The 16,168-nt window shown below is 47.6% G+C and overlaps 1 protein-coding gene and 1 long non-coding RNA gene across 10 annotated transcripts in view; one reads left to right on the forward strand and one right to left on the reverse strand.

Moving 5' to 3' along the window:
• Tacc1 (transforming acidic coiled-coil containing protein 1) overlaps nt 1–16,168 on the reverse strand; it is a 106,714-nt gene that overhangs the window by 26,240 nt on the left and 64,306 nt on the right. For 4 of the 9 annotated variants that reach the window (XM_076913925.1, XM_076913926.1, XM_034520096.2 and 1 more), the window contains exon 3: nt 1,519–2,629. The exons of 4 other annotated variants lie outside the window; for them this stretch is intronic. In XM_076913925.1, the coding sequence (XP_076770040.1) occupies nt 1,519–2,629 (1,111 nt within the window). Of the gene's footprint in view, nt 1–1,518; nt 2,630–16,168 lie in introns of those variants that run through there. One more of the 9 variants, XM_076913929.1, reaches the window with a different exon arrangement.
• On the forward strand, nt 11,310–16,094 carry LOC143434661 (uncharacterized). The gene is made up of 3 exons (XR_013104309.1): nt 11,310–12,212; nt 14,648–14,755; nt 14,872–16,094. It is a non-coding gene; the product is annotated as an uncharacterized LOC143434661 (long non-coding RNA).

The following is a 16,168-nucleotide window of genomic DNA, read 5'->3' on the forward strand; positions in this document are numbered from 1 at the left end:
AACCAGGCAGTGACATGACCAGGCTGTCCCCCTGAGCGCTGTCCTGATATAGCTATGGAGCCATAAAAGTCAGGAAGAAGACTGCACAAAACAATCAGCAGTGATTTCCAGAGCCCGTTCAACTGCTCAGACGCAGGCTAGAAATGCTCCTGTCGTGTTAAGCATTCTGGTGACACTGGAGAACTGATTCCTGTATGGCTTGACTTTACTTGTCTTGAAATTAGTATCTGGGCTGGAGACATGGCTCAGCGGTTAAGAGCACCAACTGCTCTTCCAGAGGTCCTGAGTTCAATTCCCAGCAACCACATGGTGGCTCACAACCATCTGTAATGGGATCTGATGCCCACTTCTAGTGTGTCTGAAGAAAGCAATGGTGTACCCATAAATAAATAAACAAATAAATAAATCTTTTAGAAAAGAAATTATTTCTACTCTTTAACCCCCCTGGATATTTCCTCTCCAATCTATTCACCATCTCGTGTTTTTAAGACATAGTAACGTTGAAAAGAGTTTCCTGGGGCTGCTTTTCGAGAAGAACCAGGTTTGGTTCCACGTGGAGATTTACAACAGTCTGTAATTCCCATTCCCATGGGATCTGATGCCCCCCTTCTGCCCTCTGCAGGTACCAGGCATGAAAGTGGTGCATAGGCATGCAGGCAGGCAAAACACCCAGATTTCTCTAGCCAATCTAATGACAACCACAAATACACTTCCTTTCAGCATTTTAACCTTTGTGGCACTGACCCCTGTGTATCTGATTTTTCACAAGATGTCACAGGGTTATAAACTATCTTTTATTCATCGAGATTCCTGATAACTTAATCTTGGGTCACGGTTTAAAGCCTGGCACGGGATATGGCCGGAGGGGTTACTCTGGGAACTCCTGAACTGAACAAAAGTTTGTTCAGGTTTCCCAGGAGAAGCTGGGGGTAGAAGGAACACACAACCAACTTACCAGGATTTAACTGACCATTTAGAAACTCTCAACTCTCATCACAGAAATCTGCCAATGAACTAGAACACACAAGGAAGCAGCAAGAATTTGCATCACCACCACCAACACAAATCACAACTTTCTGATCTACAGAGTATTCTAGGTCATTTCCGACATCATTGACCTTACTTAGACAGGTCATTGTGGAACGTAAAGATGATAGCCAGCACTGAAACCTGAATTCATTCTGTATACAATATGACCCATGATAAGGATTTCTGAAAACCTCAAATCTTTGATTTATTTTAAACTTTAAAAAAAAAAAAAAAAAAAAAAAAAAAAGTCCCTATGGGAGGGGGAGATGACCTAAATAAGTCAAGGTTTCAGAATTAAGGCAGAAACCAACTGATCTCTGATGCTTCCAAATGGACAGAAGAACTAGGCAGAGGAAAAAGGCTACAGGGTAAAATGCCCCACTGTATCTTAGACATTGATGAGTGCAATTCACAGAAACCAAAAGTAGCTGCCAAACTCCCAGAGAACAATCGAGAGCACACACCCAGCACCCGCCGTCACTCACGTACGTTATTAAACGCGACTTTGCCTTCTTGGGTGAGTCTAAGATTTCATTAACATGATTACCAGTGGCAGAACAGAAGCTGCTACTTGTCAAAGCTGTGGCTGGCTTAAAGGGATCCACGGATTCATCATTGTTAACATTATCTGGGTCAAAGTGGTGGGAGCCTTTGGAGGAGAGGGGCGGGGCATTTTGCAGAATGGGGCAGCTCCCGAAAGAATTAAAGTTAGGATGACCCCGTTTACTCGAATCTAGCTTAGGAGACGTTTGGGCGAGAGAGGCATCTTGAACTGTTGGGTCTGCAGGCTGTTCAACACCTACTGTAGGCTTACTGATGCCATCTTTTGGTATATCGAGTTCCAGTTTGTTACTGGGTTTCCTGCCAGGTTGCATCGGAAGGGCACTCCTGGTCTCGACATTCTCCCTGTCTTCTGTAAAATCATCCTTAAGTTTGTGAGGTGAGTCCCTGGACCCCCACTGCAGCTCAACCCCCAAGTCACTGGTGCCATTACTGAGAACGCCAGCTGCTTCTTTAGGGTTAGGGGGAGATCTCTGGGCTCTCAAGCCTCTCAGCACACTAGGATTCGCGTTCTGATCCAATTCACTGGGAATCCATGGGGAGGAAGCCTTAGGGAGAGATGAACCTTCCATCAACATTTCCAGTTCAGAAGCTGTCTTCTTCATCAGGGAGACAGGTTTGGGCTTTCTTAGCTTGCTTCTGCTGGCCACCGGTTCTGGACAGGGGCCTCCAGTCTTCAGACCGGCTTCTGTAAAAGCCTTCAATGTAACCCCCATGCCTCCATCCACCATTGGTTTGTCCTGTGTTGCTTCCAGTGTGGTGGAAGGCAAGGCCTTTCCTGGAAGCACAGGGACACAGCCATGGGCTGCTGTTGTTCCAAGAGTCGCAGGGTCATCTGTGCAATTCCTGGTTTCTATTGAAAATGGCCTCACTACTGAGATCTTGCTAACATCATGTTCTGCCTTCCCTTTGACATCCTTGACGGAGTGAGAATCGGTAGTCGCCTGTGGCGCTTCATTTTCTGAAGATCTAGAGCATGCATCAGGTGAACATTTTTCAATTACTTCTGCTACCAACTGTTCATCGGCTTCTCGAGAGTCTAAAAAAAAGAAGAAGAAAGAAAACTCTATTAAAGAATTCTTTCCCCCTTTGGTAGAGAGTCTGCAGTATGTGACTTTAGCTCAACAAGCAGACACATCTTTCTTCTCCTCTTAGCTTGGCCATGACGGCCTAAAGAGCTCCACACGCTATGTGACCTGTCAGTGCTAGTCTAGTAACTCAGTACTGAGCAAATGTGAAGGGAATGAATGCCCTGCTGCAGCGTGGCCTGTCTGGTGCTCACACCCTGTAGAATCCATACACTGCGGCTCAGCTGAAAGGCTGCTCACAAACACCAAACTGGTTTCCAGGCCAGATGTCAGAATGTTTCAATTAGCAGAACTGAATCTGGGAAAGTGAAGGTCACGCTTTCCCCCTGCTCTTGAGACCCTAATTCCTAGGGTTGGTTGCCGTACCCAGCTCTGATGTGAGGGTTTTGTGCCTAGTCTTATGGCAACCTGTTATGCTTCCATGTATGTCTGTGTGAGGGTGTCAGAGCCCCTGGAACTGGAGTTACAGACAGTTGTGAGCTGCCACGTGGGTGCTGGGAATTAAACCCAGGACCTCTGAAAGAGCAGCCAGTGCTTTTAACCACTGAACTGTGTCTCCAGCCCCCGGTAATCAAGTTTTACAAGTGTGGGGTGTCAGGGCTGCAGTTCATCCAGAGAACACGTATTTATAATTCACAAGGCTCTGGGTTCAATCTCCAGCTTGAGGAATTGAAGAAAAGGAGACAGAGAAAGGAAACAATTTTTGTTGTTGTTTTTCAGTCATGAAGTTGTAAATCTGTGCTGTCTGCCATTCCCAGACCCTTGCTTTGGCCCATTCCCTGGATGCCTGGCCTCCAGGCATCCGAGTTTCTTTATAAATCTGTGGTTTAGGCAGACAGGAAAGGAGCCAGGAGCTGAGCAGCTCTTTCCCCTTCAGTCTGTAACTTCCGTAGTTCTCTTCCTTCGTTACCCAACTGCCTTCACTATCAATCCCTCTCAGAAGTCACCTGACTTTGCAGCTTATGACCTCCCCCACCCCCATCTTCTCACTCCTGCTGGCCTTGCTCATCCCACACAGAAGGGTAAGGGAGCTACATGGGATTGGACCAGAGAGCTTGGTGTGAGATAACCTGACCCCTACATGCTGTCTTCTACCATTACCCACCTGCAGACTAGTAGTCATGCCGGTTAAGAACGGAAAACGCTAAGCAATGTCTGGCTGTCACACAGAAGCTCTATCATAAACTCTGTGGTCCTGCCATGGAGGGAGGGAAAGAGCAATACAAAGCCTCCCCACCCAGCTTCCACCTCCAGCCTGCAGAGAGCTTAAGGAATCCAGTCAAGAAACATCCTCCCTGGTCATTTCTTGGCTGGCTCAGGGCAGTGCCAAGCCCATAATCTTGCCCATTCCTTTATCAAGGCACTGTGGACCCCACTTCAATATCACACCTCAGCACCAGCAAAAAGTCCCAACTAGGTACTAAAAGTATTCATTTTCAAGTAAACCAGCTTGAGACACTGTATGAGTTATAAAAAACAAACAAACATTAAAAAAAAATTACCCTCCAGGCATGGTGGTGCACACCTTTAAGGCCGGCCTGGTCTACAGAGTGAGTTCTAAGACAGTCAAGGCTACACAGAGAAACCCTGTCTCAGGGAGAAAAAGGAAAACAAATTACTCTCTCAACTTAGAGTATTGAGTGAAGTTTTATTCCCACTTATACCACCAGTTGGCGAGTGTCCCAACAGCAGCTGCCCAGCACACCTACACACCTCTGCCCTAGAACAGAAACTGCAAGTCAAGCATCACATCACTGTCACGGATGGAGGAAACATCCAGGACCCTCTCTCAGACCAGACTTAGCCAGAGGTTCAGCCTTATTTCTCCTCTGGAGGCTCACTGACCCCACTGCCTTTCCTCTCATTCAGACACCCTGCGTCCCTTGCCGAGTGCAGAAGGCTCCTTCCCCAGAGCCAGTGTGAGCCACGCGTGGTTCTGATGAGCAGGGCTCTGCCAGTGGCTTGGGGAACTCAGATCGGAAAAATAAATTCAAAGCAAGCACAGAGGAAATCCAAAACCAAGTGTCTGCCAATCCTGCCACGGCTGCTGATAACAAAACTCCTCCGAGCTAAAGGACTGCGGGTCCCCTGCTTGGCAGCACTAGATGCTTTTGACACTTGCTCAACATAAAGACTGTCATGGAAGCCCCGCTCTCCTTCCTTAAAGGGGGTAGGGGACATGAATGCCGGAAAATTAAGGACTGAGATAACTAGAGTATGGATCGTATGCTAAGCATATTCTCAGTTAAAGTACAAGTTTATACAAAGCCTTCTTGAAACCTTAGAAAAAAAGCAGATTATCATCTCAAAAATTTGTTGTCTTTAATATAAAAATGTATATACGTATGTATGTAAAAACTGTGCTGTATAATTGTATGTATGCGTGTACATGTGTGTTACACACCTCATGTGGAGATCTGAGGACAACTTTGTGGATAAACTTTCTCCTTCTACTTTTTAATGGGTTCCAGGGACTGGACTCCGTTACCAGGCTTACAAGGCAAACTCCTTTACCCACTGAGCCTGGGTTTTCTTGTTTTTAATTACTCTCTCTCTCTCTCTCTCTCTCTCTCTCTCTCTCTCTCTCTCTCTCTCTGTGTGTGTGTGTGTGTGTGTGTGTGTGTGTGCGTGTGTACATGTGCGCACATACTACAGCCTGCATGTGTAGTCAAAACACAATCCAAGAGACTTGGGGTTCTCATTCCACGGTCTTAGGGACTGAACGCAGAAACTCCCTTTCCCTACTATTTCCCTCATAGCATCTGCGAGGGTAGACAACAGGACTGGGATCTGGGGAGCCCCATAGTCAATGTGAAGGAATTATCACACTTGAAAGGGTTACGGGACCCTAAAATTTGTAGCCAAGCCAGGCTTTGGGGAGTCAAGAGACCAGCATCTTGTGAGCAGGTGACTAAAGACAGGCCTTGTGACTAACCATGTCAACTGACTAACTGAAGGCACCTGTTGTAAGATTAGGATTGTTCAGCTAGTTGATGCTGGCAACTCAGGGCCCTGCTATAGAGAAGACCTCACACCCTAGAAGCTATTGCTTGTACTCCGGCATGTGGAGAAAAGCAAACTATCTGGTAACAGGAAGAAGGAACCATTTCCACATGACAGAAGCACGGCTTGCTTCGTGACTGTCCAGGCAGCAACATCTTCACAAGGAAAACCTGGCAAGTTCTCAGACTCTACAGATCTCCCACAAACAGGTCCCCCAGAACACAAGTACCTTACCCACAGCACTGTTCACCTCTCAGTACCAGTGATCTGAATACAAGTCCAGCGTAGTGGCACCAGCTTGTAATCCTAGCACTTTTACAAGGCAGAGGCAAGAGGATTCAAGCCCAAGGCCAGACAAGCTAAACATGAGACCTGGGCTCAAAAAACAAAACAGACAAGCACGAGTACGAACACACACACACACACACACACACAATGATTGAAATAATTATTGACATGATGAAATATCCTCTATTTGCTGTTAAAAAAAAAACCAACTTCTAGAGAGCAGAGGCCACCACTTTGAGCTTTCTTCTAAAATGAGCTACTCTCAAGTCTTTTATTATAAAATAATTTCTATGCATTAAACTGTAGGTAAAAATTCAATTATCCCCCAACATTATATAGCTGCTGTTGTGCTCTGATGCGATGTGTCTCCCATGGGCTCATCCCAGTTGGTGGCGCTGCTTGGGATCATTGTAAAATCTTGAGGAGGTGAAGCCTTGCTGAAGGAAGTGGGTGGGTAGAGAAAGCTGAGGCTTTACAGCCCAGCCCTGCTCCCCTTCCCACCCCCTTACTTCCTAGGGTGTAAGGAGACCAGCCACAGGCCTTCTAACCATCAGACTACTTCCCCCAGGAACTAGGCACCAAAGCGGCTTCTGTCAAAGCGTTTTACCACAGCTGCGATAAAGAACCAATACACCTGCCTTCCCCTTGCCCTCAAAAGGTTCGTTCCAAAGCTCCAACTGACTCCTGACATCACTGCAAGTATTTAACCCTACATGGATGGCATCTTCTCTACAGAGGTAACTATGGTAAAGTATAAATACTATAAGGTCTAATTTGTAAGTCAAGCGCACTAAGGAAACATCGATAAGCTAGCCATAAATATTCATGGCTTCTGTAACTGTGGATCTGATAAAGTACTGAACAAAAATATTCAGGGGGAAAAATTAAAACTGTACTAAACACATTCGGACTTTTTGTCTTGAAATGATCTTAGGGATCATGAGTGATCAGAGGTTTTCAGGCACATGGGAGGAAATGCATGAGGCGGGCAGCCCATACCATTTTATATAAAGGAATGAGGACCTACAATATTGGAACTGAGAGACAACCCGTCTTAATAAAAGCTATATGATCTCTCTAGCCATCTCAGTTAACAGGCTATTTTGTGGTATCATGGTTCTTGTATTACAGAGCCACGAGGCAGAACATAAGCAGCCAGCCCTTACTTCTCTCTACAGTAACCCCAAACCCAAAGGTAGTGTGGTCGTTTGAATATAGGTCCCTCGGGCCCATACTTTTGAATGCTTGGTCCCCAGTTAGTGGAACTGTTTGAGAAGGATTAGAAGGTGTGGCCTTATTGGAGGAAGCTGTCAGTTAGCTCTCCCTGCCTCCTGCATCGTAGATAAGCAGCTCTAAAGCCATCCTCATAAATCTAAATTCTCTTCATTCTTGGGATGAATCTCAATACCCAAACAGAATCATAAGCCAAAGAAGGGGGTTCCTTCCACAGCAGAAGCTCAATGCTGAGGCTCAGAGCCAAGGACATTCCCATCTGTTAGAGCTGCTGACAGCGGGCTTCCAAGGCTCGGAATAGAAGCTGAGTGTGGTGGTGCACGTCTTTAATCCTAGCGCTCGGGGAAGAGACAGGTGGATCTCTATGAGTTCAAGTCCAGCCTGATCTACAGAAAGGGTTCCTGGCAGCCAGGGCTACACAAAAAAACAAATGAACAACAACAACAAAGACTCAACACAGAATCACAGGGTTAATGCCTAGAAACAACCCCACAGTGCCATGCTTCTGTGCACTCAGGAATCCAAAAAAGCAAGACCAGCTATCTCCACTAGGAGTCTACCTCACAGTTCTCCTCTGTCCCTAACTGAGGCAACCCCACAACTTCAAACAGCCTTGCCAACCGGAATACATGTCACTGGAAATTTCTGACAGCTAAGAACAGGACCCTAGATTTCTGGCCAAATTGTGTTCTATGAATATTGAGGGTCCAGACAAGAAGCATGCCACAGGCTGAGGGGCCCAATGCCAGCATTTTACAGATTGAAGGGACTGACTACAGGCCAATGTACGTAAAAAAGCAAAGCAGCATTCCTACCCAGTACTCTATTTCAAAGTGTAAACTCAAATTACCGGGCTGGACACGGCGGCACACGCCTTTGATCCCAGCACTCAGGAGGCAGAGGGAGACGGATCTCTAGGAGTTCAAGGCCAGCTTGTCGAGACCCTGTCTCAAAAGTAAACAAACAAACAAACAAATAAATCTTTTAAAAATTTAATTGCACACACATTTTTAAAACTTCCTGTAATTGTGCATGCACATGCTCGGGTGTGTGTGTGCAGAGGACAGTCTTGGGCATCACCCTCAGGAGTACCATCCACCTCCTTTGAGACAGGCTCTCTCACTGGACTGGAGCTCACTGGCAGGCTAAACCTACCATAGAGGGATCCTTCTGTCTCTGAACCCCATCCCTGAAGTGCACGCCACTATGCACTGTGTAGTCCGGGGCTCGAACTCAGATCTTCACGCTTGCAATGCAAGGGCTTCGTTGACAGGGCCACACTCGGAGCACACAAAAACTCCTGAACAAAACAAAATGGCTCCTTTCCTGCAGGAAATGTTTAGGATCGTACGCAGGTTCACGGTTCAGAAAGTGTTCTAAGTAATCTCTCGTATGTCACTTGCAGGGACCCACGCTTGAGGTGGCAGATCGCACCGCCGCTTTTGGATTGTAAATCCTTCTGGAGGAAGCCCACATGTGCTAGATAAGTTCTATTTACAGAGAAGTGAAAAACATGACATCATCGCTTCCTTCTCTGACAGGAATAACCAGGCATAGGACACAGCCGGAGATGCTGCCCAGCTCCAGAGAGTTGGTTTTTTTCCCCCTTGTTTTGGTTTTGGGGGCTTTAAGCTTTACTTGCTTTCTGGGGGCAGGGTCTCAAGTATACAGCCTACACTGGCATCAAAGTCATAATCCTCCTGTCTCTACCTTTGCCTAACTTTGGAAGTCATGCTCACTCTGAATTCTAACTTCATGTCTTCACGTCCTCACAAGCGAAACCCCTGCCTTTGGTATTAAAACTTTTGGAGAAGCCCAGCGGTGTGGCGCATGTGATTAAGTCAGAGGCTGACCAAGGAGGGAGGACTTCATGATCTGAAGCCAGCCTAGGCTACAGCGCTAGAGAGATGGCTCAGTGGTTAAGGGCACTGGCTGCTCTTTTGGAGGACCCGGAATTCAATTCCCAGAAAGCACATGGTGGCTCACAACTGTCTGTAAATCCAAGATGCAACACTCTCACCCAGACATACATGCGGGAAAAACACCAACACACACAAAATAAAGATAAATAAGTTAAAACAAAACAAAAACTCCGAGAAGCTGTGTTTGTTTGCCTGCTGTTGCTGTGATAAAACATCACAACAAAAAGCAACCTGGGCAGAAAAGGGGATTATTTAAGTTTATAGTTTACAGTTCACTATGGAAAGAGCTAGAGGCAGAACTCCTGGCAGGAACTGAAGCAGCGCGAGCCATGGAGGAACACAACTTCCTGTCTTGCTCTCCATGGTTTGCTTAGCCTGCTTTTCTTATACAACACAGAACCACCTGCCCAGGGGTGGCACCACCCACAGTGAGCTGGGTCCTTCCACACCAATCATTAATCAAGAAAATGCCCCACAGGCATATCCACAAGCTGGTCTGACAGGGCGTTCTCTCAGCTGACAACCCCTCTTCCTATATAGCTGGATTGTGTCAAACTGAGGAAAAACCTAACTAACCAGCACCAAAGCCAAGAGGTCTGGAAAATGAACCAACTAATTTCTCCAGAGATCGGGATCCACAGGGGCCTTCTCGCTCCCTGATACCCTGTAACCCACCAATATGAGAACCCAGTGCTCCAACACAGTTGATGGTCAGTGCCCACTGCATGGCTTGGTATCTTTTTCGTATGGAAAAAGACATATTTATACAGTAAGCAGTGAGGTCGCTGGGCTCCACTACTTCAGGACAAACATTCTATCTTCATAGAGGCCCTTTCCTTCTGGAGGCCCCGCAGGGCCCCGCTCCACACTGGCCTCGCATCCTACCCTTCTCTCCCATGCGGAAGTCCAGGGTGTCAGGAGGAAAACTGGCTCTAGCAGGTCACAGCCCTTTCTGCTCAAGTGGTCTAACCTGAGGAGAATGACAATGAGGAGAACATTAGCACTTTGACAAGTGTCCAAAACTTGAGAGGGTGTTTTTTTTTTTTTAAATCCTCCAACTACATATGTGAGTTTCTTGTGCCTCTGATTTCCCTGAAGTTGCAAGCTAGTTAGTCTGTGTATGTTCTCAACTGACGTTCCCTCTTCCAAGATAACTGTGGCACTGTGTCAAAAAAAAAAAAAAAAAAAAAAAAAAAAACCAACAAAAAAAAATAAGCACAAAAGCCCGACCATGGTCCTTAAATGGAGACTGAGAAACAATACATTGTCCAGAGACAGAATGACTAACTGTATATGAAGACCTCACTTTTCCAGGGAGTGCATTGGGGAGCTCACATTCCCGTGACAGTCCTACGGCCCCCAGGCCACCCAGAAGCACAGAGACCCATAAGTCAAGGTAGAATGTTTCCTTAGGGCCACCGTACTATTAGATGTCTACCACCCAGGGCAGAGCACCAACACAAACTTACCCACCCACAAGAGAACACAGAAAACAAGCCCACTGTTCCAACCCTTCCTTTTTTCTCACCTCTGAAATCAGCCAGGAGCCAAGGGAGGGCAAGTTTAGCTATTTCCTGTTTTGTTTTGAATGGAGACAGAGCACCAGCTGCCCTGACATTCTTCTGAGATGGCTTTTAAGTTCTGACAGAGGTCCACTCTCAAGTAAGACTCGGGCCTGGTGGCACCTGCCTATGATCCCAGCACTTGGGAGGCAGAGGCAGGCGGATTTCTGAGTTCAAGGACAGCCTGGTCTACAGAGTGAGCTCCGGACAGCCAGGGCTGCACAGAGAAACCCTGTCTTGAAAAAAAAAAGAAAGAAAGAAAGAAAAGAAAAGAAAAAAGAAAAAAGGCAGGATGATCACGAGTTTGAGGGCAGCCTGGGCAATAAATATAGAGAGACCCTGTTTTTAAACACACACCAGTGTGTGCCTACACAACCTAAAGCTGTGGATGTTTAAAAAATAAAAAAGGTAAATCCACTTGATAAACAGACAAAACTGATCCCAAGGTTAAAGTCTCCAATAACAGCATGTTACGCTATTTCATTGAAAAAGAGACCAAGAGAACAGGGGCGGGGGTGGGGACCGCATTCCTTGGAAGACTACCCAGTATGCACTGAGTCCCTAGGTTCTGGCCCAAGCATAATCTGTCACACAACTCAATAGATCCCAACACTTCTCTGAAGGCCATGCTCTAAGGAAAAGAAGAGGGCCGGCTGCCAGCAAGCCTAGGCCTTCTCCAGAGAAGCAACACCAACAATGACTCTGCTTTTCCTCTCAACAACAAGGTGCCCGTTGGGACTGGAGCCATCTGGAGCTAACTGAGAGCACATTCCAAGCAGAGCAGGCATCCTCTACTTCAGACAGAGCTCAGAAAGCCCTCAGCACTGGGCTATGGCTACCCCAGCAGGAAGAGCAAATGCAGGAAGACCCGTGATAACAGATGGGGCTGCCGCGCAGGGACCTGAAATTGTGGAACTTCAACCCACTGCTGCCAAACAGCCATGACGTGCAGTCTCCTCAGAAATAATTACTGGAGGATTCAAAATACCAACTGCTTCCTTCAGAAAGCAGCCGCCACCCACACAGCTGGGGAGCTGAAGCCGGTGATAAAACAAGAAGAGAATGCTTAGCAAGAGGAGCCCCTGAGAGACATGAGGTGCATGAGACACCTCCCCAGCAGGACAGTCACCCTGGACCTGGAAAAGCGGCACAGAAGAGACCCAAGGGGAGAAAGCTGGGAGACATTTGTGGATGTGGAAATTATACCCTCTGGCATAGAAAGAGCTTTGTGGTGACCAGCACTAGCTAGCGTAGAGTTCCCCGTATTCACAGCACTGGGTTAACCTGTGTCACCAAGAAGCCGCTCTGGAAGCCACTGTGTGATCTCTGAGGCTCTTGACTTGCTTGCTTGCTAGTGGCCCAGTCAGTCTGGGGAGAAGGTGAAGCTGGAGGACGAGGACGCTGAGCCAACCCTGCAGGCCTCACATGAGCGCCTGAGCTCCACTCCGTTAGCCAGCAGTGACTGGTGAGGAGATCAGAGTGCCTCTCTCTGTGGGCTGAGGAGAAAAATCACTCATCTACCTCAGGTGAGACCTTGGTGCCATCCCAAGCACTACTAACTAAACCAAAACCAAAAAGGAAACAACACTTCTCTACCTAAAAATAGGTGCTGAGTCCAGGAGGCCCTACAGACATCGCTCTACAGACCACTCTCCTCACCAGACCAGACCCATGCAGACAAGAGACAGACCCCTTCCCACTTCATTCTCATTGAAGAGCTGACACTAATTTGGGGGGTGGGGACAGGGAAGAGACAGGGTCTCTCTATGCAGCCCTAGCTGTCCTGGAACTCTCTATGTAGGATGTAGATCAGGCTGGCCTTAAACTCAGGTCCTCCTGCCTCTACCCCCAGGGAGTGCTGGGACAAACAGCCTGCACCACCACGCCTTTAATAATAAAGGAAACAGTCCAGTGCAACTGCACCAGCTACCCAGGGATGCTTCTGCTTCTGTTGGTCTGTATCTAAGTTGTGCAGTGAACTTCTGCCGTTCAGAACCCCAAGCTGCACTGTGTGTGTGTGTGTGTGTGTGTGTGTGTGTGTGTGTGTGTGTCAGTCATTGTGCACGGATGCCAAGTTCACGTGTGTAGAAGACGTATGCCTACTGACTCAGCTGTCACTTGGGAGGATGCTCTCCCCAGAACACACCCTGTTCTGGCAATATTTTAAGGCCTTTCACTTCCTCTTGGCCTTCTCCAACAGTAAACTTGGGGGATTCACAAACTCCCTGGAGAGGAAAAGCTGTGAAACACATTTCACAGAGCTCTGGATTTTCAGCCTTTCCTCCCCACCCTGTAGCACTGGAGACAGCTCTGTGCTGGCTCTGGAACTATGTATGTAGCTCGGGTCGGTCTCAAATTTGTGATCCTCCTGTCTCACTCAGCCTCCTCCTAAGCATCAGACTATTAGTGGATTTTTACATCTTTTCAAAAATACTTGACACTGACTTTGTGTGTGTGTGTGTAGTGGGTAGGACTGGGTAGTGAGGTATGCTATGTACAGGTCAGATGGTTCTCTCCTACTCTCCTACCAGGTGGGTTCCAAAGATCAGTCAAGTCACGGGGCTTGATGGCAAGTACTTCTACCCGCTGGGCCATCTCACTCTCGAAGGCCCAGATTCTCCATCTTAAAAGCTACGCTCTGACCAAGATGCACTGCTATCAGTCAAGGCTCTGGCCCTGACTTCTCAGTTTTTTTCTAACAGAAATCACATGTATCCTGTTACCTCGGCATCACTGCATCTAAAACACCTACTGAACAAGTGCAGCTGGAACAGAAAGCTAAGGCCAGTCGAGCATCTGTAGCCGGAGCTAGGAAACATGTGTTACCCTCCCCCACCCAGCAACACAACAGAAAAGAGGCTACTGGACCACTGTGGTGTAATACCTTTAACGGCATGCAGCATGTGGGAGGCTACAGGAGGACCAGGAGCCAGAGGCCAGCCTGGGCTCCATGGAGACTCAACCCAGCCTCAAAAACAAGAGGAAGGGATGAAGAGGGGAGGAGAATTCAGGGGCTAAGGATGCAGCTCCACAGCAGAGCTATCAGAGTAGTTCCCTGCCCATCGGAAGCAACAGAAGACCCGGCTATCAGAGAGCCCTGCTGAGTCTGCCAGCAAGAGCAAACCCTGAGAATTAGTCAGGACTAGGCTGGTGCTTACAACATGGAGGCTGAGATCCGGAACTCAAAAGCAGCAAAGTCTTTCTAAAGCCAGTGGTTACAGTCATAGGCATAGTTAGTAACCCTGGCTATCAAAACTCCATGAAGATGGCTGTTTGGAGGACGAACTGTGGACTCCCAACACTATTTATTCTGGATTTTGGAGAGTATGAGAAACAGTTACACCCCAAGGTTGCCTAGAGACAGGATTACTGCTACAGGGAGATAGATTACAAGGGCTTTTGGGGGGACGGGGTGGTGTTCTGTTATCTTTTGAGATAGGGTTTCTCTGTGTAGCCCTGACTGTCCTAGAACTCATTATGTAGACCTTAAACTCAGATCCGCCTCCTCTGCCTCCTGGTTGCTGAAATTAAAAACGTGGGCCACCACTCCAGGTTGGTTTTGGGTTTTCTTTGAGAAAGGGTTTCATGCAAGCCAGCCTGGTCTTGAACTTATAGTATAACCAAGGTTGACCTTGAACTCCTGACCCTCCTGCCTCTGCCTCGAGAGTACTGGAATTGCTGGTTTACCACCATGCCTGATTTAAACTTTGTCCATCACCCCCCAGACCTACTCTCGGTGAAAGTGGCTTTAGACCATACCCATTTATAGGACCTTGAAGGGCAGCCTGGTTTCTGGTCCAGCATAGGCTAGAAACCCCTGGAGACCCCAGGTGATCCTGAGGGGCCCCAGGAGTGACAGTAGGCATTTTGCCATGCCTCCAGACTCCAGGCTCCTTACACAGGGCTGAAGCCCTCCATAGATTTGTATCCTTCAGTCACACGCTCCCCATCCCCTCCACAGGTAGATGGCACAAAGCCTCAAGACCATCTCCATATCAATGAGGTACCTAAAGGCCAGAAGGGCTTAGCCAATTAAACTCTCCTTCCCAGGCACTACTCCCTGCAAAAGGTATTTAACCTCAGGCCGGCCCTGAGAAATGGGGGTACGGTTTCTCATTTACTTTCCACCATGACAATAAAAGCCCTAAAATCACGAACCGTTTCTCTTATTTCTCTTTCATCGAGATCCGCCGTGGGGAACAGGCCTTCACCTACAGAGCCGCCATCTAATCGCCCGCAGAAGACCTCTCTGCATTCCCAGCCACGCGACCACCAACCCAAGCCAGCTGCCCACGACCAAGCCAAGCCAAACCAACGCCACAAGCCAAGGACTCTCCCCGCGGGGCACAGCCAGAGCTTCTCCCCCCCCCATCCCCTTCGGCTGTGGGCCAATCCAGCTCGTGGGTCCCCACTTCATTCTCGGCTCTTCCACGGCTTCGCCTGGGTGCCAGAGAGCCTGAGAACCAGACAATCCCCGGCCTCCCTGCAGGCCCAGGGACCCTAGAGCCAGCTTTGGCTGTCCCCGGGACCTCAGTCTGCTCTCCCCCACCCCTGGAGCGGTGTCCCCGCAGCGGCTTCTCACAGCCTGACAACCCGCCAGGCACCATCGTGGGGTGAGAGCACAGTCAAACTTGCCACGTCCTGCCTCTTGGGCCCTAGTCCCCTGGCGGGGTAGATGCAGGACCCCCACTTTAAACCAACACCCACTGTTCCAGTGGGGCATTCAGGACTATCCCCCAAGCACCATGCCTCTGCCACCAGAAATTAATGGAGTAAATTAGTAGTTTTAGTAGATGCCCAGGTAGAGGAGAAGAGCAACTCTGGGATGAGTTTAACCCTTACCATACTTCTTAAGATGACCTTGTCGTTGCTACATCTAAAAAGCGACTTGGAAATAACTAAAATCTTCACTTCGCACACTTCCTCTGTCTATGTTCCTCTGTCCCGGTGTTCTATATCAAAGAACGGAAGTACTTCCTCATAGCTCAGTACATTGAGACAACCATCCTGACTTCGTTAGGGGGAGAAAAAAGGAAATATAGCATGCTGCTTGGGGTTTTAAGCTTTAAACATCTTATGCTAGAATCACATACAAAAACTAAATTAAGCTGTAGAAGAGCCAATCATACCAAAAATAAATAAATAAATAAAAGCATCAACCCAGAGCACGGTACAAGGGGCCATGTTAGACTGGGTAATATTTAATGTCCTCATTAGTCTCACTGTTTCTATAAAATTCAAATAAAGCAATCCCCTGTTGTGGGCAAAGAAACATTGAAGTAAATCCTGAGGAAAACATATTGTAGATTTGAATGGACCACTTCAGTATGTGATGAATGCAAAATATTTGTATATTTGCTTATCAATACGCTCACTCAAAGCTTTAGAATAAAAAGTCTGGGGCTACGATTTCAGCAAGATCTGTGCTCTGAGTCATAAGCATATAAATATACTCTCTATATAATTCCAATAAGTGCACCAT

Source organism: Arvicanthis niloticus, chromosome 16 (genome assembly GCF_011762505.2).
Source record: "Arvicanthis niloticus isolate mArvNil1 chromosome 16, mArvNil1.pat.X, whole genome shotgun sequence".
In the NCBI taxonomy this organism is placed as follows: Eukaryota; Metazoa; Chordata; class Mammalia; order Rodentia; family Muridae; genus Arvicanthis; species Arvicanthis niloticus.